The sequence below is a fragment of the Anarhichas minor genome, unplaced genomic scaffold, assembly GCF_050575085.1.
Source record: "Anarhichas minor isolate MPS153535 unplaced genomic scaffold, ASM5057508v1 ptg000033l, whole genome shotgun sequence".
Taxonomy (NCBI): domain Eukaryota; kingdom Metazoa; phylum Chordata; class Actinopteri; order Perciformes; family Anarhichadidae; genus Anarhichas; species Anarhichas minor.
In genome coordinates, this window is record NW_027466479.1 from 1741902 (window position 1) to 1764626 (window position 22725).

Sequence of the window (22725 nt, forward strand, 5' to 3'; positions counted from 1 at the left end):
CTGCTTTGTTTGTTATGTCTGTAGATTCGTCCATTTGTAATGCAGAATGACCTCTTGCCTAAATTCGAGCTGTGGTCTGTTGTTTGATGTCATCCGACATGTCTTCATGACTTATAGTGTCATTTGACAGAGGTATAGTTTTCAGTTTATCCTCTGCTGATATTAGCATTACAAGCCATTAACGCCAAATATTGTTAAGGAGTGTGAATAGACGGCTGCATAAAAATCCCCTTCAAAATAAAAGCACAGGATTTTAAATTTTTTTTTAATAGGCAAAGGCCACTGAAAACGGGTCCGCGACCCACCAGTTGAGAATCACTGATCTAAAAGCCCTTTTGTGTCATGGGTACATGTAATGCCTCACATCCCTACAGGTAAAGGCTTTTTTTTAACTCGTAAAGATATGGATTGTTTTTCATTCCGAACAAATACATGTCTGGTAATTATATTTCCTGTCTGTTTGAAGATTGTATTCCTTGTGTCTGCTCTTTGAAAACACAACACACTGTAGAGTTTTTCAATCCACCTTGTGCATCTAAAGATACACAATTTGCAAGAGCAAACAAGTCAGTGGCTTCAGGGCTTGTGTCAGAGTCACGCTGAGGTTACTCTGTCTTACTTAAGTCTTGTCCTGCCCGAGTTTGTTTGAGTACTCTTATTACTGTTGTAGCTCTCTCCATGACCTGCCAAGGATAAAAAATCTGTTTACTGTAAATTGCACCCCACTCCCTCTCAAATACCATCTGCTGCCCGAACTGTGCTTCGCTCACAACCTCTAAAAATAGACCTCCTGATTGGCTCCTGAGTAGACGGGGGTCCACATCAGCCTCAAACCCCTCACTGCTGGTTTCTGAGCTTGCTTTTTTATGTATGGCTGTTTTCATCTCCTCTATTCCAACATTAAGTCAACCAATCTGCTTAATGTCTAATGAAAGTGGGACTGACAGGGTTTTGAAACCAAAGACGGACACAGTTATTTTTTCATATATATATATATATATATTATATATATATATATTACATATTTAAAGATAAAAGTCAAGTTCAAATTGAAGATATTTGGTGTTTAATCAATTTCCATAAAAGGCTTCCCTTACACGACTAGCATTGCTAGTGATGGGCAATATGTAGTCAATAATCAAAGGGCTTCATATATTTGGGTGTTTTACAGCTCAACAGTATGCTAAAATATGTCTGCAAACATAGTTTGATCGGAATTCACAAGCTGATTGACGGTTAGAGACTCCTCGCCTCTGATTGGTTGTTTTACTTCGGCGCGGCGGGATCTTCTAAATACCGTTGGGAACATTAAAAGGAGGCAGAGGAACCAGATTTTTTCACGGTGTATCTGTGTCATGTATTACTGTCACATGTATTACTGTTATGTAATGTATTAGTATTACTGATATAGTGACAGTTTGAGGAAGTATCACAAAACTTTATTTGGTAGCACTTTATAATAACTACACACTATGAAGCATTAGTTAAGTATGAGTAAACGCTTAATTCATCATTTATAAAGCATTGTTCCTACATTAATAATTCATTAGTAAGCAGTTCATAACAACAGTTATAAATGTTTTATTCTTGATTAATAAGCTTGTCTATTATGTGCTTCCTTATTGTGTTTTCATACTTTATAAATGATGGATTCCCCATTTGTAAATTAAGTATTATATATTTTACAAACCATTATTAAGGAGTTGTAGATGATTAATAAGATAATTTATAAAGTGTTAGTAAATGATTAATAACTTATTTAGATGTACATTATTCATGCATTTATATATATAATGGTTAGGGACTATGTTAATATATGCTTTATAAACGCATATTAATACTGCAATTCATGATTAATTCATGATTTATTAAGGTAGTTACTACTCGTTAGTAAAGTATTTTGTGTGACCTCATCTAAAGTGAGGACTATTTATGCCTTACAAAGCATTTATAAATGACATTGCCAGCAGTGCCTCAAAACACAGTTTTTGAACAGAACAGGCAAATAGACACAACAGAAAGTGATCAAAAACATATTAATATTTATTGCAAGATGCAAACAATATACTGTTAAATACAAACCTCTCAGCCATTAATTCATGTAAGAAACAAACAAACAAAGACATTCTCCTTCAGGAGAACATGGCTGGATAGAAAACATTTGTAAATATACGACTAGAGCTAACCAGGAGCTTTGCATATTAGTTTACATTTACTTATTTAATTATTCATTTCATACCAAGCATATCGATCTCATTCACATCCACTCCACATATAACAGCGAGTTAGCCATCTGTCACCTGGATTGCTCTATTAACAACGGAGGTGACGCGTTAGCGTGCGCCTGTCTCAGGACCTCTAGTGCTAGCTGGAAGGCTAGCTGGATACTCATCCTCCATAATATGTAACGTTACGTGCCAGCAAACTAAGAAACAAATAGACGGGCATTGGAGGCCCGTCTTCTGGCCCGGGTCCGCGTGCCCTTTCAACTTAGGTCGGAGTTTTCCATCGCGTAAGTGCACTTCTGTACCAGTTCCTGGAGCGAAACGTTTGTCCCACGTTGATGACGTATGAAGCGGTCTTTCCCTTTGCCTGTCTCACATTGATGACGTTTATTGCAAACAATGAGCAGAATCGGCCGGCTGCCATCGGGACATGCAACTGAAGAAAAGTACGAACAGTGGAGATCGATATGCTTGGTTAAAATGAATAATTAAATAAGTAAATGTAAACTAATAGGCAAAGCTCCTGGTTAGCTCCAGTCGTATATTTACAAATGTTTTGTATCCAGCCATGTTCTCCTGAAGGAGAATGTCTTTGTTTGTTTGTTTCTTACATTAATTAATGGCCGAGAGGTTTGTATTTAACAGTATATTGTTTGCATCTTGCAATAAATATTGATATGTTTTTGATCACTTTCTGTTGTGTCTATTTGCCTGTTCTGTTCAAAAACTGTGTTTTGAGGCACTGCTGGCAATGTCATTTATAAATGCTTTGTAAGGCATAAATAGTCCTCACTTTAGATGAGGTCACACAAAATACTTAATAAATGCTTTATAAGGCATAAATAGTCCTCACTTTAGATGAGGTCACATAAAACACTTTACTAACGAGTAGTAACTACCTTAATAAATCATGAATTAATCATGAATTGCAGTATTAATATGCGTTTATAAAGCATATATTAACATAGTCCCTAACCATTATATATATACAATAATGTACATCTAAATAAGTTATTAATCATTTACTAACACTTTATAAATGATCTTATTAATCATATACAACTCCTTAATAATTGGTTTGTAAAATATATAATACTTCATTTACAAATGGGGGAATCCATCATTTATAAAGTATGAAAACGAGCTTATTAATCAAGAATAAAACATTTATAACTGTTGTTATGAACTGCATACTAATGAATTATTAATGTAGGAACAATGCTTTATAAATGATGAATTAAGTGTTTACTCATACTTAACTAATGCTTCATAGTGTGTAGTTATTATAAAGTGCTACCCTTTATTTTTATTAGTTAGTTAGTATTAAGTTACCAACAGTAGATTTAAAGGAATGAAAATGTGTTTGAGGAGGATACATTAGAAGTGGCCTTAGACTCTCTGAGTGGGCGGGCTGGTGTCCAATGTAAACAAGCTAAGGCAAGACCATTTTAGTTTGCAGTGTTGTTGAAGAATGAGGACCATATTATATTATACACCACCCAAGTGAGAATTCCAGTAAGTTAAATACTACAGAATCTGTACAACTGCTGTGATTGTGACGGACTGTGTGTTGCACTACACTGGCATCATCAGCATCATGACACATTGTGTGTTATGTGATGGTGAGAATGTAACATGGATGCCAAGGCACAACAAAGAGAGCAGCGTTTCTTCTGTTGCTGCGCGAGCTGGCTGCTAAGCACCGCTCCCGCCTCTGTTTATTATTCTCATCATCAGGAGCTGTTTAGTATGCTGCGGGTGTAAATGGAAGATTGGCGGGGCACCGGGTGGCAGAGCGGGCCACTCTGTCATTAATGTGCCCATCACTGTTATCATACGCCTAATGACATCGCTCTCAGATGGCATGCTGGGAGCACGACCGCGGGGAGCCCGGCTCAAACGTCTGCAGGCACCGACGCCTCCCGTCATCAATTTTACACGTCTCTTCACCAAAAATCGGAGACCTCCCGATAATGTCTTTCACGGTTGGGCAGACTTACAGGGCTTCCCTCCTGCCTGGCCTTGAAATGGGCAAATTAACAGTTCCTTTGAAACAAATTGGAATTACACCCCTCGATGCCTTAATGTCAGAATGCGAGAGCGTTGACGTCCCGCGTCTGACTGCTGATGGAATATGAAGATCTGAGAAACACACTGGAGGGGAGGACAGTGTGAGGGTGTAAAGATATGCAGGACTCCCCCTCACACACACAGATTCCTCCCTCGCTGCTCAGCATGGACCTTTACAGTACCACTGTGTGATCTGTGTGAATGGAAGGTTGGAAGCGTTTAATTCCTCAGCATTAAAAGGGGAAACCCTTCCGCCCTGTGAAAACACTTTGAGACTGAATAATGTCATGAGACATTATTCAGTACTGTCTGACTTTATGCCATTTCGTAGAGAGCTGTTCACATAGCAGTCTCTAAATATTCAAGTTTTGCATCCTGTACCATGTTTCAATACTATACTTCCTCACTGTTAGCCTAAATGAATCCACTCCCCAGTCAATATAATACTCACATTCCTTGAGGCACCGGCTGAGGAGATGGAGTAGCAGCCACCTTTGACTCAAGTCTATTAATCAACCCTGTCTCCTAAAAATTACGTTCCCCCAAAACTAGAATGCATTCTGAATTACGTTTGACTAGAAATGTATTTTCTCCCTTTTCTCCCTCATTACGTTTGTGTTTGACGTATTACAAAAGTACGTTTCTAATCAACATTTTAACACTTTAACCTTTTTTTCCCTCTCCACCACCGCCTCTCCTTCGCACTAATTTGAAGCCCAGCATTGAGGCCGATTACGTGGTCAGAATACTACCGCAACACGCCGCCTGTCTCCGTCAGAAACGCGCTCATCCGGGCCGAGCAACGAGGAACATTACGCGGCTACAATACCTCCACAAAAGGTTAGGGTAAAATCCGGGAGTAACCGTGACTCTCTTAAGGGTTAGGTTTGGGTGGGGATGTGGCTACCTGGTGGAAGTTAGGGTTAAGGTTAGATCGCTAAAAATAAATAAAATACAACACCCCGCCACTCTCGGCTCATTCCTCCCCAGCAACTAGGCACATCACCCGTCCACAATACCTCCAGAACGTCCCCCGGGTAAAATCCGGGACTTGGTTTTATGGTTCCGAGTGGCGGGCGCTCACCCGTTGGCCCCGCCACGAGGCACCCCGACGTCAGGTCCGTCAGCCCTCGGAACAGGCCGCGGGGCAACAACTCGTGGGTGGCGGGGGTAGAGGCGAGGCAGTTCACAGAAGAATACTAAAGACTAGAGTACAGCAAAGATATGTTGATTAGAAACGTATTTGTAATACATCAAACACAAACGTAATTAAGGAGAAAATACGTTTCTAGTCAATTGAGAATGCATTTTAGTTTTGGGGGAATGTCATTTTTAATAACACAATATTTTGAACTTTCCAAAAATGAAGTTAACAGAAAGGAATAGAAGTGGTTTCAATAACCACAGATACAACCTCTGCACACAATTTTTTCTTTTTAGAAGATGAGAAGAACATAATATCGTGGCTGTTTTGAGTGACATCACTTCACACCTGAATGAACTGAATTTAAAGCTGCAGGGTCTTTCACTTCAGTTCATTTTTCGAAAATGAAGTACTTTATTTTAAGATGCAAATTTTTTTAAAAGCTTTCTGTATTTTTTTTAATCCAGTCCTTATTTTACTTGAAATGAGAGATCATTTATTTATTATGTATTATTTATAATTCATCCAGTTCAATTTGAAAACTGACAATAAATATTGTTGATATATTATTTAATTGATCTACTACATTGATCTACTACATACAGACGTTGATACAACTGTTGGCTATTTCAATATATATGGGAATAAATCATAGCGCAAGTTAGACATTACTGTGATGTCTCAGACCTTTGCATGAGGAAATTCTCTCTAACTGGACCTGCTGAATTTGAATTGAATACCCCTGGTCTAGTGTGTGTGAATGCAGTCCATAGACCCTTTATAAGAAGTGGAGAAGAAGTGATACTAGAGGGTGGAGCAAAGTACAAACTAAACACTGAATAAGACATTTTTAGGTGACCAAAAAGTTTTCAATTAACTTTCATGAATTGAAAACTCAATGTGAAAGGGTTAAAGTTCTAAGAGGAAAACAGGAACAATCCCCAGACCGGACAACGATGTGGGAGCAACCTGTCAATCTCAAGGTAGCCCTGCCCTAAAGCATCCCCTGCTTTTAGTCTGTGTGACTCTAAATGGACCATCATTTACTAAATGAACATCATGCTGTATTGAAGAACACTTGAAACTAGAGATTGAGACCATAAACTCATGTTTACAATGTTTACTGAGGTAATAAATCAAGAGAGAAGTAGAGTCATTTTCTCATAGACTTCTATACAACCAGAGGAGTGTCTTCACTTTTCTAAACAGAAAGTTGCCGCCTAGTGTGAACCTGCTGTACCAGCTGTCCCTTTTACACAAACATCAATTCGGCTCTGGGACTTCCTCCACTGCTGGCCTGGCTTAGCGGTGGAGTAACAATGCACCCCTGCCCTCCTGTTCCGTTTCTGTATCTTTTATACAGAACAGCGAGGCATGATGCGCAACAGTCCCCCTTTGAACAGGCTGTGTGAAAGAGGCTATAGCCACATGTGCTCTGGATTACAATCATTGTTACGCATCAGAGTGATCGGAGGCCTGTTTTGCAGCTTTTGATGTTATCCTGGCTTTAAATAATTATATATGAAACTTTCTGCCTTTATATAACCATTCCACCTTGATCGATAGATTTCAAACATTTCATGTGCATTGCGTATCAGTGGTAGAGAAGCAAAAAACGTTTGCAGTTCAAATTTATTGGCACTTTAAGGGATAATTCCAGATTCACTTTGAGTGTCTGACAGTGCTTTGGCCTGACAGTAGTCTCTGGTCAAATCTAATGATTGATTAGCTAATGAACACTAAATGTCATCATCACTTCACTCCTCATTTGGGGTTAAATCTGCCACATTTAGTATCAAATTACAGGTGGTAGTTGATTTGAAGATGATTAGGCTGTGAACACTTGCATCTGTGGCTTCTGTTCATTCTCTGTGTGTGATGTGTGCGATGATTCCCAGGCCCAGTCTGGACCACAGACTACTAGCAGGTCAGAGAACCAGAGAAAAAGTAGAAGAAAAGAACCTAAGACTTTACAAAGGATGGAAATACAATCAACAATCAAACATGGACGATTTTATTACAAATCCAATGACAAAATAGATTTGTATGTAGCACTTAAAGATACTGTCAATCAAAGACTAAAAAATGTTTCTTTTAACACAAAAACCACACTCAATACTTCACATAACTGTAAATGAGTGAGAAAATAAGTCGATATTTTAAATGGGGGAAGAAAGAAGATATGCAAGAAATATAAAAATAAAATCCTCCAGTCAAATGTCGAGTGAAATGCGTGCGAAGACGGTGAAAGGACGCTTCACTGCTGATGTCAGCGTGCTCGGCAGGGGACAAGATGTGTTTTGTGGACCCCACTCTGCTCGCTTCATCTTGTAAACAGGACACTGAGGATATTCTGTGTGGACACACTGTCTGATCATCATTAGTGTATGAAAATAGATTGCGTGGAAAGTGCCAAAAACACGTCAGCTGGCTGGGTGTCGACAGCCGGACACACGTCTCTGCCGTAGAAGGAGCGCAGTGGTGTGTGTGCCCCTGTGGCTGGATGCTTTCATGTGCTGCTTCATGAAGATGTCTGAAATCTGAGAGATGTCTGTCCAGCCTCGTTCATAAAAAGTACAAACTCTTTCCTTGAATCTAAAGATTTCACAATTTTAAATAGTGTTTCCTAAAAATACACCTCTGCTTGCTAAACTATGTGGTGGAAGCTAACTGCTGGCTGTCTAGAAACTTTGGGAGGCTAGTAGAAAGTTACGTGTGCTATAGTCTGAACGGAAATGCAAAGACTGGAGGTGAAACCACAGAGCAGTGGTATGTTCGTGTCCGCTCGCTCGGGTTCAGTTTGGAATCTCCTGCTCCGCTGTTTCCTCTTTAACACCGTCATCTTCCTCCAGCTGCTCCTCCTCCTCTTCCTCCTAGAAGCACAGGACACGACAAACCGTCACGTGACAGATGGCACCTTTGAACATGTCAGCGTTAGCAATGAACAGAAAGAAAGACTTAAACTGACCCTCCATTGCTCTACGACCAAGGTATAAAAACAAGTATGCTGTCTGGCTCAGGTCTGTACTACAGACTGCAGAGACATATGGATGTCTTGCTGAGCCCACTGTCCCCAGCTATCACGTCCAAATAGAGTGCTGCAGGAATGCGTCATAAAACCCGGAATTGAGTCAGCATTATGGCACTTCTGGTTTCCTGGTGTCAAAGTTGATGGGCTTTTGGTTAGATACGGTCCGTGGTTAAGGCAAGCTGAAGAGATTCTAACGTTTTGGTCCACGTAATATACACTAGTAAATACCCATCTGTTGAATTTTAAAACATTTTTGTGTTCTAAAAAAGGTGATTGCAAACAAGTGGCTAAATGAGAGATGACTAAATGTCATCATGCTGATCACTAGTCCGCCTTTAGCTTAGTGGCGATGAAGTGAATTCATGTGTAGTTGATTTATCCCAAAACATTTTGTCGAAGGAACCAATGCAACGCTAACTTCCATAAAAACAATGACAAACAGACAAAAAACACAGACCATGGTGGTGATATTGCTGGAAACAGCCAGCCACATCTGTGATATTGTCAACCGTTGGTTGTTTGCTCTGGAGCTAGTGTTTTGCAGTTTTAGCTAGCTAGCTAGTTAGCTGCTTGGAGACAGCTAACTAAACCACAGTATGATAATATCACAGATGTATCTGGCTATGTTTCCGGCAATATCACCACCATGGTCTGTGTTTTTAGTCAGTTTTAGCTAGCTATGTAGTTGGCAAAATGACTTCGCTCCTCCAGACGTTAGATGGAGGTTTTTGATCTCTGTGAGTTTTTTAAACTTCTCACCTTTGTGTACAACTATTTTCGGGACTTGAAAGTAGATCTTGTATTTTCCCAGATTTGACCAGTTGGAACAGCCGTAAACAGCGCAAACCATAGGCATTATTGCTGCAGTATTGAACCTGCCTCCAGTTACCTGCCCTCCAGCTGGTAAGCACGCCGATGTGTGACGTCATCTGCAAAGAACCTATTGACCCTTCGCTAAGCCCCCCCCCCCCCCCCCCCCCTCTGCTACCCCGTCAAGCTGTCAATTCAATTCAATTTATTTTGTACAGCCCAAAATCACAAATTTGCCTCAGAGGGCTTTACAATCTGTACATGTGATATCCTCTGTCCCAGGGGCCTCACATCAGAACAGGGAGAACTCCCCAAAAAACATCTTTAATCCTCAGGCCTCAGGGAGAGCAACAGAGGAGGATCCTCTATCAGGATGGACAGAAGTGTGATAGATGTCATGTGTACAGAATGAACAACATAACAGAGTTACAACACATTCTATGCATATGACAGAAATTGCTCATATAATGAGTAGTAAAGTCTGTCTAGTGTGGAGCCCACACTGTCACTGTACTCCATGAATGAATATCATATTTTTGGAAACATTTAAAATCTATTTCAGAGAGAAGCAGATAGAAGGTCTACTATATGTGTTTGAAGGATGTATCCAGGTGTTAAAATGATTTAGCAGAGAAAACAGGTTCGAAAGATCAAGATAGAAGCTAAAGCTACAGATCACAGTGTAAAAGTGAACTAGCACATCACCTGGAGACCCAGACAGAAGACAATGAAGTGAAGGAACAACACTGTTCCTGTAAAACCAGGTAGGTCTTTATTCACAGTTACAATCATTAAAAAGCTAAAGCAGCATGTGTAGACATCCATTATACCTTATTTAGCTAGCATAACATAGAAATGCTAATGCTTGTTTATGATGTTCTAAAATACTTTTTATGTAGTTTAAAAACGTATATCTCCTTTCAACATCTTCGGGTAACAAGTATCACTATGACTCAATGTTTGACCATGACTAGCTCCAAATCCACTAAACCAGCCTGACAATGAAGAAAATCTGAAACAATTGCATGAGAGTCTGTGGAGCGGAGCTGGAGGACCCTGGTTGGAGCTGTGCGATGCTTTACTGTGATTGGCCGGTCTGTATTCAAGGTGGCAGGGCTTAGCGAAGAGCCAATACCCCACCTCAAAATGTACATCCAGTGTTACGGGTGTAGTTAGGACCCAGGAGCAGTACGACAAGACCCGGACTGGTTTGATTTAAGTTCTTTATTAGAAACGCACGACAGGTAGAATATACTCTGGCAGAATCCACGACAGGTTTCTCGGGGTCAAGGACAGAAGGGCTGAGTAAGTTTCCAGGGCAGGAGCAAGGCGAGGTAGTCCGGGACAGGCAGGGTCGGCAACAGGGAATCAGTCTAAGGGTGAGTGCGGGAAAGTTGAGCATGTAAGCAAAGAACGATCTGGCAGTGAGTGTGTCTGAGGCAGGGGTTTAAATAGTGAAGAGGCAGAGTGAGCAGGTGAGAGTGATGAGCTGATGAGGTGAGTGTGACTGGCAGGTGCCCTGAATGGACTAATTAGGTGAGTGAAAGGTGGATAGAAGTGACAGAGCTGTGACATCCAGGGCCAACTTTCAGTGCCAATTAATTATTCATGTCGTGAGGTAGAAGGTCAGGTAGGAGAGTGGTGGGTATGTAGCACATCTGACTTGCATAAAGGAGACTAGGGTTTATCAGTGTTGGGATCTGACTATATGGCTTCGACATGTGCTGTGGAACAAAGAGAGTCAGGCCTTCCCTTTTGCAAGCAAAGGTTTCATCCTGATTGTAGTTTGAGCACCAAACCCCCAACTCTGAAGAAATTCACATTAGGGTGTGAGTTTCCTCCCCCCAAATGCAACACTGCTCTCATTGGACGAGAGCAGGGATGCCGAGGCGGGACCTCCGGTAAGACGACCCTGCTCCCCCAAAAGACTATACTTCCCTGAAGTTACCTGAAAGCAGCGCTGCAATCTAATTGGCCGAGGGCCGAGACACCCCAGGACCCCTGTGGTTCAGCCACTGTTCTACAAAACTACCTGCAACCCCCACCTCAATGCTTTTTCCATCGATCCCTCCGGGGTAGCAGGAGGCACAAATGCAACGTTGTTCTTCTTTTTAATCAAAACCTAGGTCTAACAGTTTATATTCGCTGGCCAAATTCACCAAACTGTCTATTTTATCTTTGTTCGTATCCACGAAGCGAACCCCTTTTTAGTCCTGCAGAAGTGAAGAAGCAAGACTTCTTCAGAGAGAGAGAGAGAGAGAGAGAGAGAGAGAGAGAGAGAGAGAACTTCCACTCTCCACCAAGCGCCTCGTTTGCTCCGGCCATAAGGAAGCGAAAATCCCTTATCCAGACGACAGCGATTCTCTCCCACCGAGAGAACACCTCCCGCGGCACGTAGCCGCGCTGCCCGAGCCCACCAAAGCTCAGAAGAATCCCCCCCTCAATCACATCGTACCGTAAGGCGAAATAGATTCTGGGCAGAGTTAGAGAGAGTTCATTTGTGTTTATTTTATTCTGTTTGTGTGCTTAAAGTACTGTTCATTTTTATAACGTGGTGTATGCTTTATGATCACCGACACTGGCGATCCCTGAAATTGCTAGTGTTGTGTAGAAGTTACCGTGTATTCTATGCTACCGTGATTTGTGTCGAGACAGCCACAGTGAGGTCAGGGACAGAGGTCGGAACCAGAGGTCGGAACCGCGTCTGTGACAAAGAGCCCGGTTCTTGCTCCTCTGGCTGGGAGAACAGTTTATTGAACTCCAGCGCGGCACGGAGGATCTTAATCTTTTGTTTTATTTCATTTTGTTTTGTTCCTTTCCCTTCTCTTTTACTAATCCACACACACATATAGCTTTGAGCTAATGTAGCTACGTGCTAAACGGCTACCGGCACTAGACGCCGGGTCTCCTGTTGGCTATCCGCCATTTTGAGTCTCGCGCATGAGAGACGTCACCACGTCCCAACTACGTCATACGTCGCTGAGCTGTTCCCTCGCTCCTCCCCCTTACGCACACATACATACACACACACACACACACACACACACACACACACTACATGTACACACACACTTCCCCCCCCCTCTTTTCCATAGTCTGTTGATTTTAGATAGCGTGCTCATGAATGTATAGTTGTTGTTAGTTTAGATATTAGTTGACTAGATCATTAGTATTAGAACGTAATAAACTCTGTTATATTTTAAAGAGCAGCTGTCTGTGATTACTTTGTGCATGTGTATTGTGATAATATATGTGGTCTGTGCTCGAACTTAAACCTTCACTTTCACTCTGAATGTGTCATAGTACACAGACTATTGACATTGTGAGTGAACACTAATTATGAGACTTAGTTTATCATTTGGTTATTGGTCCCTGTTCGCAGGGTGGTGCCCCGTTATTATTAATAATCATTAATAATTGTTACTGACATTAATAATTCTATTGATGTCAAGAATTTAGTTTCTTAGATGCTGATAACCCAAACACACTCCTTTACGTTCCCAACATATTGCTGATAACCCGTGTGAGGCTATGTTATTCCCAACATCAGTTTCCCACTTTCAGTTGCATGCGCAAAATCAACCCACACACTGTTGGTTAATCAGAATTGTTAGTTTTTAAGCACGCAAGGAATACTATAAGTGTCGTCGCGAACCAGCTCCCCGGTGTTGATGTGGGGGGAAAAAGTTCTTGAAAAATATTACCGACCATAGCTTTAAGTTTTGGTAAAATACAAATAATAAAAGCATCATAAGAAACTTGAGCATTAGCTCAGAGTGCACAGCTTAAATGGAATGGAACAAGTTGTATAAATGTTAAGTAGTTGATTTTCAATTAAAGTTATTATGGCTATAAAGACCTGTCCTTACCATTTTCTATCCAGCTTCTGTTTCACAATTGAGGGTAATCCTTATTGTTCTGCCCTGATACATGTTTTACGTACTGTATATACCTACTGTTTTAAAAACACTGGATCATAATATTAAGATGCAGCTTCTGTTTCTTTTCCATCAGAATCAGTCTGATGGTGTTGGATCCACTGTATTTGACTGATGAATTATTAACTAAATATTGTTGTGTTGCCCACCTTCAACTGTGTCTTTCTGAAGTTGGAACCAGTGTTTTATCGTTATTCCATACATTAACATTAGTGCTGGGCAACGATTAAAATATTTAATCGTGATTAATCGGATGGATTTTTTGCAATTAATCACGATTAATCGCATTGTTATGGCAAAGTTCAATAATGAATTCAAAAGTAGTGTATTGCGCACTTTTATTTTAAAAGTACTGCTATATGAACAAAAGGGCAATAGCATTTGGTTCACGAGATGCAGGTAGCATGTTTTATACTTAATGTGAATATAATTCATACTTTGTTGGCATCTTATTCTGAAAACCGGATGTTCATCTGAAGAAACTGGATGTTGTCTCACGTTAATCTTTCCGCTAACTTTCAAAGTCCTTCGCTCGCTCCCGATCTGTGCCGTTTAAATGCGTTTACCGTGAATTTCAGCATATAGGTGCACTAAAATGACTGACTATAGGATGTTTGCTGGCTTTTATCCCACTGTTCTTGTCATCCTCTTGTTGTTATGTCTATGTATTGTCTCTTGTCTTTCAATTAAAAAAAAATAAAAATAATTATAATAAATAAAAAAAATGCGTTAACGCGCGATAAAATAATTGTCGGCGTTAATTAATGAATGCGTTAACGCGAAATTAACGCGCTAACGTGCCCAGCACTAATTAACATACTTTTTTTTTTATTTTTACAAATAACGAAATAGTTCCCAAATGTACACGTGAGTTTTACAGCCAATAAAAAGGAAAGTGACACGAGGAGAGCAGGAGTCGTAGTGGGCCAAGCAAGGAGCCAGCTGATTTAGTAAAACAAACAAAGTGAAAGTGACAGTGGTGAGAGCAGCAGCAGTGATTAAACGACTCTGACAGATACAATTATCTCCTCTCCAGAGGTTAATAAACACATCTACACTCCAGAATGTGTGATCACCAGGTTAGGACCTGCAGCCCACAACGCCTCATGAATCCACGTTCCTCCAGCTAGCTGTTAGGTTCTAATTTTCTGTCAATCACGAATGGTTTCACTCCTGCATGGATTCTTTGTGTACTCACATAAACTTACATATTTCTTAAATATTGTAAACTTTTCCCGATAGACTCATCCTGACACAATCTGGTCCAGGCCTACAGTAAATGTTGGTAATTCAAAAGTACTTCATAAAAAAAGGAACCATGCTGTATGCGATTGTTGTCCCTCAAGGCCAATCACCAGGGAAGCAGTTTTTAACACTGCAGCGTGTCCCGACTGTCTGCTCGCTAATTAAAAAGCAGAATTAATCTTTTAACAATAAATTGTGAGGGGGAGTTTCACTGGCAGACTCATTTAACATCATTAGATTCTTGGGCAAAGACTTTCTCAAGCATTTGGTCTAAAGATTCTTTGGGTTGTAATTAAACCTAGAAAATTATATTTGCTGCTTTATAACAATAGCTCCATGGCTCTGTGAGGCTGTACTTAGCCACAGTGGTTCTTTGAGATAAGTGCTAACATCAGCATGACGAAAATAACGTGCTGATGTTTTAGCAGGTTTAGTGTTTAACATGTTCACCCTCTTCTTTTTAGCATGCTAACATTCGCTGTCAAAAAAGTATGGGACAAAAAACCTTATGATGTCACTGGATGCAAAGTCATTACCCATGAAAAGGTAGCACAATCCATCCCGAGGGGAACATTGTCAATGTCTGCATCAAATTAGTTGGATGCAGACATGCAGGTAAGGATCATTACCGATTGCCGGCCCGCTGAGCAAAAAAAAGTCTTGTCTTTGCTAATTTAAACACTAATTACTGTAAGACCACAGTGACTTTGACACGACAAAGATGCAAAAACATATTAAAAAGGACATATGCTTTCCAGCGCTAACCTCATGGTGGCGCTAGAGGAAATGTCAGATGATCACCAAAGTCGGTAGGTCTGTTCGTCTGGGAACCATGAAGGTCTGTAAAAACATTCTAGCAACCGATCCAAAAGCTGTAGAACCCCAGAAGAATGTAAACCAAGCCTGAAATTGTACATTTCAGCAATGGAGTCTCCGCACTTTAGTGGCTATGACCATGTTTTGCTCTTCATCATTCTTAACTACAGTCAAAGAAAGAATTCAATTCAGCCATTCTTGGCGAGGCAACGAGAAGACTGACGGCGTGTTTGAGTTAGAATCATGCTTTTGTTTGTTTACACCTGCACTATGTATAGTAGTGCTATGTATAGTGTAGTATATGAACAAAAAGGACGATTATTCCTGTCATTCGCTCTTATCTGACACCTGTTAATATTATGGATGTGGACAATGTAGATTGACAACTGACGTTATTGCCTTACCCTCAATCCCAAAATGTCCATCCATCCATCCATCCATTTTCTTCCGCTTATCCGGGGTCGGGTCGCGATGGCAGCAGGCCAAGCACGAACAGGACCGGTGACAAAGGGAAGCCCTGGCGGAGGCCAACACCCACCGGGAACGTGTCTGACTTATTGCCGAGAATGCGGACACAGCTCCTACTGCAGTCGTACAGAGACCGGATCACCCGTTGTAACGGGTCCGGCACCCCATACTCCCGCACCATCCCCCACAAGAACCCCCGAGGGACCCGGTCGAAAGCCTTCTCCAAGTCCACAAAGCACATGTAGACTGGTTGGGCAAACTCCCAGAACCCCTCCAGTAGTCTTGCAAGGGTAAAGAGCCGGTCCACTGTTCCACGGCCGGGACGGAATCTGCATTGCTCCTCTTGAATCTGAGGTTCGACAAACGGTCGGAGCCTCCTTTCCAGCACCCTGGCATAAGCCTTCCCCGGGAGGCTGAGTAGTGTGATACCCGGGTAATTCGAGCACACTCTCCGGTCCCCCTTTTTGAAGATGGGAACCACCACCCCGGTCTACCAGTCCAAGGGCACTGATCCCGACCCCCATGCAACATTGAAGAGGCGTGTCAGCCAAGACAGCCCAACCGTATCCAGCGCCTTCAGCATCTCAGGGCGGATCTCATCCACCCCCGGCGCCTTGCCCCCAAGGAGCTTTTTAACTATCTTAGCGGCCTCTGCCAGGGATATGGGTGAGCCCCCCCCCCCCCTAGGTCTTCAGGCGCTGCCTCCTCTGCAGAGGACATGTTGGTCGGGTTTAGGAGTTCCTCAAAGTGCTCTTTCCACTAGCCGACGATCTCCCCCATCCGGGTCAGCAGTTCCCCCCCCCTGCTGAGAACAGCCTGGGGTAAGCCCTGCTTTCCCTTCCTGAGCCGTCGGATGGTTTGCCAGAACCTCCTTGAGGCCAACCGAAAGTCCTTCTCCATGGCCTCCCCGAACTCCTCCCATGCCCGAGTTTTAGCATCCGCGACCACTGCAGCTGCAGCCCTTCTGGCCTGCCGGTACCTCTCAGCTGCTTCAGGAGACCCCTGGGCCAACCAGGCCTTGAAGGTCTCCTTCTTCAGCTTGACGGCTTCCCTCACCTCCGGTGTCCACCACCGTGTTCTCGGGTTGCCGCCACGACAGGCATCGATGACCTTCTGGCCACAGCTCCTAGCGGCCGCATCCACAATAGAGGCTTTGAACATGGTGCATTCGGATTCCATGTCCCCAACCTCCCTCGGGATGTGTGAGAAGTTCTTCCGGAGGTGGGAGCTAAAGACCTCCTGGACAGGGTCCTCCGCCAGACGTTCCCAGTTCACCCTCACTACACATTTGGGCTTGCCGGGTCTTTCCAACCGGCCCCCCGCCATCTGATCCAACTCACCACCAGGTGGTGATCAGTTGACAGCTCTGCTCCTCTCGTCACCCAAGTGTCCAAGACATACGGCCGCAAATCAGATGATACGATTACAAAGTCGATCATTGATCTCCGGCCTAAGGTGTTCTGGTACCAGATACACTTATGAGCCACCTTATGTTCGAACATGGTGTTTGTTATGGCCAAACCGTGGCAAGCACAGAAGTCCAATAACGAGACACCACTCGGGTTCAGATCGGGCAAGCCATTCCTCCCAATCACCCGCTGCCAGGTTTCTCTGTCATTGCCCACGTGAGCGTTGAAGTCCCTCAGGAGAACTATGGAGTCGGTAGGCGGCGCCCTTTCCAGGACCCCTCCCACCGACTCCAAGAAGGCCGGATACTCCGAACTGCTGTTCAATCAGAGCCTTGCTCCCCGCAACCCATAGGCACATGGAGGCGACCCTCTCGTTCTCCGGGGAGAACTCCAACACAGCGGCGCTCAGCCAGGGGCTAGTGAGTATCCCCACTCCCGCCCAGCGCCTCTCACCCTGGGCAACTCCGGAAAAGGACAAAGTCCAACCCCTCTCCAGGAGCTTGGTTCCAGAGCCAGTGCTGTGTGTGGAGGTGAGTCCAACTATATCTAGCTGGTATCGCTCCACCTCCTGCACCAGCTCTGGCTCTTTCCCCGCTAGTGAGGTGACGTTCCACATCCCTAGAGCTAGTCTATGCTGCCAGCGATCAGCTCGCTCAGGCCTCCGGCCTGACCCGCTGCCCGGTCTGCATTGCACCCGACCCCGATGTTTGTCCCTGCGGGTCGTAGGTCCACAGGGTGGCTGCTCCATGTTGTTTCTTTGGGCTGAGCCCGACCGGGCCCCATGGGCGAAGGCCCGGCCACCAGACGCTCGCCGACGAGCTCCCCTCCTGGGTCTGGCTCCGGGAGGGTGCCCCGGTTTCCCTGGTCCGGGCGAGGTGGCTTAAGACCGTGGGCTGCTTATCATTAGGGTCCTTGTGAACCGCTCTTAGTCTGGGCTCCCCCCTGAGACCTGTTTGCCTTGGGAGACCCTATCAGGGGCTACTGCACCGGACAACATAGCTCCCAGGATCACTGAGCCACTCAAACTCCTCCACCACGTTACGGTGGCGATTCACGGAGAAGCCCAAAATGGCATTATATGAAAACTTTTATATCACAGTTATTGTCAGAAGGTATATCACAGTTTCACGGTTTTCACGATGATTAATCGGAATATTTCTATTTAGGAAGTTGAACAGCTAACAACTCTTTAATATTACTGTGAAAACATTTCCTGCCGTGTTTGTTCAAGTTTTTAGAAAAAAAACGACATTTTACAAGATTACATTTGAACACATGATAATGTTATAATTTAACAATATTTATTTTTAGCTTTACTGCACAAACATCTGCATAAATATATTGGCAATCACCGGTTAGTTGGGCTGATGGTGGCCAGTTGGAAAATGTTAACATATTGCCCAACCCTAATCCACAAGCACTTGAACATAAATTGTTAAAATTCAGGGACTGTTTAAAATGGTAAAAACATTTTTTCCACTGTGTTTCACAGCCCTTACATCTTCCCCTTTCCTGCACTGTGGATGGAATTCACTGGATATTCTTGACCGGTGAAATAACAATTCCTGGCGAGTCTTTAGTAAAGAAATATGTCTGGGATTCTATCATGTAAACCAGTGATTCTCAACTGGACCCACTTTTGGGTCGTGGGCCTTTGCCTGAAAAAATAAAAATCTTGTGCTTTTATTTTGAAGGGGATTTTTTATGCAGCGGAGTGCCGTCTATTCACACTCCTTAACAATATTTGGCGTTAATGGCTTGTAATGCTAATATCAGCGGAGGATAAACTGAAAACTATACCTCTGTCAAATGACACTATAAGTAGACGAATTGAAGACATGTCGGATGACTTCAAACAACAGACCACAGCTCGAATTTAAGCAAGAGGTCATTCTGCATTACAAATGGACGAATCTACAGACATAACAAACAAAGCAGTTTTACTCGTTTACGTGAAACATGTGTGGGACAGGGACTTACAGGAACAATTTCTCTGCACAAGAGAGCTCCCTACACTACGACTGCAGAGGACATTTTCAGCTCAGGTTCAAACTGCACCATCTTTACATCAAATACATTTGAGAAGTTGAACATGTTCCTTGATTTGGGTCACGGCTTGTCATTAAGGGGTGATGGTGGGTCCCGCAGCCAGACCAGTTGAGAACCACTGATGTAAACCATCGTTTGATGATGCAGATTGGAATTTAAATTGTCACAGAAGATGAAAATGAGCTGCAAATAAATCAGAGTGTAGGATGTGTGGAGCTACTTGCAGCAGTTGTTAAGGCATGTGTAGAAACAGTAAATTTAGTTTAGGGTTAATGCAAAGGACGGCTCATATATTATCTCTTTACTAACAGGAACCTTGTCCGTGCCTCTGGAGCCTCTTGATATGCAGTCACAATCTGAAGAAAAATGTGCTACTTTTTCCTGAACTCTGGATACTTTCTGGTGCCAGTCCATGGGGCTGATATAAATCTAGCTGTGGGGTGACACCTCATGAACCCCGCCGTCGTATACACCCGTGCCATCCACCAAATCTCCCTGACATGCCTGCCAATTTTCCAATTACCTGTGGCGCCATCCGTTATCGGGGGGGCCAGTCAGCTCTTAAATGGGAAACAAGAGAGGGGAGGAGGGGCCAGCGCATGCTAACTATCTCATAAAGCCAGAGATGTGCCTCCCCATGCCTACCGCACTGATTTAGTGTGTGTCCCTGGGGAGCGGGGTGACACTGGTCCCCCTGGACACTGAGAGCCTTCTCAGGATTTCTCATGTGCTCTTTATCCTCCCCACTGCAACCCCTCAGCCACCCGTCACACCTGTGTCTGCCTGAGGGTGTTGGCGCCCCACAGCTGCACTGTTGCTGGTATTATCCTGCTGTCTGTCTGCCCCCCCCCCCCATTCTGAGGGGGATGGCAGAAGCGAGGAGAGACACAGCCCCAAATCTTCATCTGCTTTTCGTGTTTCTTTGAATCTCAGTGAAATGCTGTGCTTGGAGTGATACTACAGTTTAAGATTGCCTTCCGTTAGGGCCCACTCCTCATTCATCTGCCCTTTTAGTCAGGCTTATGGAGTGAGTCTACAGAAATTGCCTGTGCAGCCTGCAATTTAAAGTGTCAGGGAGATGGAGAGGACGAGCTTCATATTTAAAATGCACGCGTTACCTGGGGAGTATCTTAAGAGTTCTTTGGGGAGCACATACTGTGTCATTACATGTGTCATAGCGTTATTAATCTGTAACTGACATATCTATGATGCAATTAAAAGATGAGCTAAACCTCTTTGAGAGCGGGAGCATTATTTAAAGCTGCATTCCCCGACTTCGTGGCCACTTTGGGGCATCAGAAAAAGCTGTAAACACAACGCATTGTGACGTATCGCCTGATAAATGTGGGAAATTGTGTCAGCAAACGAATCCCTATTTGCACATCCGACACACAGCAACTTTAGTATTCATTTGGAGTCCTGCTGTTGTTAAATAAAATCTCACAAAAATAGTCATATTGTTTATTCGGACAGGGGTTAGTGCTGTGTTTATTGGTGTATCTCTAACATGACAATGTAACTTTATTCACTCAATGCTGTACATCCATGTTGTTTACGTAGTTCTTCTTCTACTGTTGCTGCTACTATTGTTGCAACCCGTATCCGGGACATACTGTACAACTTTAAGCTTTGGACCCTGCCAAAAACATTATAATCAGCCCACAATTCCATCACATGGCAATTCAGAAAGAGTGGCCAACAGTAGAATTGCATCGCTGTGTTAGCTAGCTATTAACCCAAAGACATCTACGTACACTACCAGTGTGCACTATATTAGGATAGCCCTATACAGCACACTTCTGACTATGCTATTATTAGCATAGCACTATACAGCACACTTCTGTCATTGCTATTATTAGCATAGCCCGAAACAGCACACTTCTGACTATGCTATTATTAGCATAGCCCTATACAGCATACTTCTGTCATTGCTATTATTAGCATAGCCCTATACAGCACACTTCTGACCATGCTATTATTAGCATAGCCCTATACAGCACACTTCTGTCATTGCTATTATTAGCATAGCCCTCTACAGCACACTTGTCATTGCAATTATTAGCATAGCCCTATACAGCACACTTCTGTCATTGCTATTATTAGCATAGCCCTATACAGCACACTTCTGACTATGCTATTATTAGCATAGCACTATACAGCACACTTCTGACTATGCTATTATTAGCATAGCCCTCTACAGCACACTTCTGACTATGCTATTATTAGCATAGCCATATACAGCACACTTCTGACTATGCTATTATTAGCATAGCCCTATACAGCACACTTCTGTCATTGCTATTATTAGCATAGCCCTATACAGCACACTTCTGTCATTGCTATTATTAGCATAGCCCTATACAGCACACTTCTGACTATGCTATTATTAGCATAGCACTATACAGCACACTTCTGACTATGCTATTATTAGCATAGCCCTATACAGCACATTTCTGACTATGCTATTATTAGCATAGCCCTATACAGCACACTTCTGTCATTGCTATTATTAGCATAGCCCTCTACAGCACACATCTGACTATGCTATTATTAGCATAGCCCTATACAGCACACTTCTGACTATGCTATTATTAGCATAGCCCTTTACAGCACACTTCTGACTATGCTATGCACTTCTTACTACACTTTGACTTACAGTTTTTGACGGCCCACGACAGCACCATCAATTTCTGATGTGGCCCCCCATGGAAAATAACTGCCCACCCCTGATACAGTCCAATTTTCTTTCTATTTTAGCTCTGTTTGGGTCTCCACCAACTGGAGACTCCTGAGAAAAATAGCCGTCTCTTTAGCTGTTAAATGCTCCACTATGTTCACCAGCTGTTGTGTAGGTAATGTACAGTGGGTTTATTAGAAATCTTTTGCTGTGGCCTGCTGCCGATGGACACAAAGGTGATGAGAGCTGTGAGACTAAACACTACAGTAAATACTGCATGCTTAAAAAACAAAACAATGAGCTGAAAAGATGCTCAGAGGTCCTGCAGTGCGGAAAGGAAGTGCAGAGCTATAAGCTGGGTTTATCAGGATGAGCGCCCCTTTCACATTACACACAGTCATTTGATTCATTATCAAGATAAAAATATTGCTTTATAAAAAATGTTCACATGTTAAGCCTTATGCTAAAATCGTTAAAATTAATTTTCCATGGCAAAATAGCAAGTTTATAAATCTATGAAAATATATAGGGAATAAAGACAGAATTTGCTACTTACGAAAATATGTATGAATGTCTAATTCTTATGGTGAAATATGTTGTTAAATCAATGTGCATTTATGAAGCATCTCCTCTTTACATTTACATTTCACTTGATGGATCTACACATTGGTTGGAGCAGTTTTGACAAACTAAAAATACTCTGTAATTACTGGATTGACAATACGGTTAATACTAAAATGATGAACAATAAGGTGTTGGTTTACAATCCCTCCTTGTGAAGTGTCAAACTGCATCATATCCATTACATCAGTGACACATCAAAAATCCTGTTTTTAGACAATA

General features: G+C 42.7%; 1 protein-coding gene across 6 annotated transcripts in view; it reads right to left on the reverse strand.

Annotated features, from left to right (window-relative positions):
* Window positions 1-7432: 7432 nt before the first annotated feature.
* phf14 (PHD finger protein 14) overlaps window positions 7433-22725 on the reverse strand; it is a 110807-nt gene continuing 95514 nt past the window's right edge. For all 6 annotated transcript variants that reach the window (XM_076105594.1, XM_076105593.1, XM_076105592.1 and 3 more), the window contains one exon: window positions 7433-8312. In XM_076105594.1, coding sequence (XP_075961709.1) covers window positions 8235-8312 — 78 coding nt within the window. In that variant the 3' untranslated portion in view covers window positions 7433-8234. The remainder of the gene's footprint in view (window positions 8313-22725) is intronic.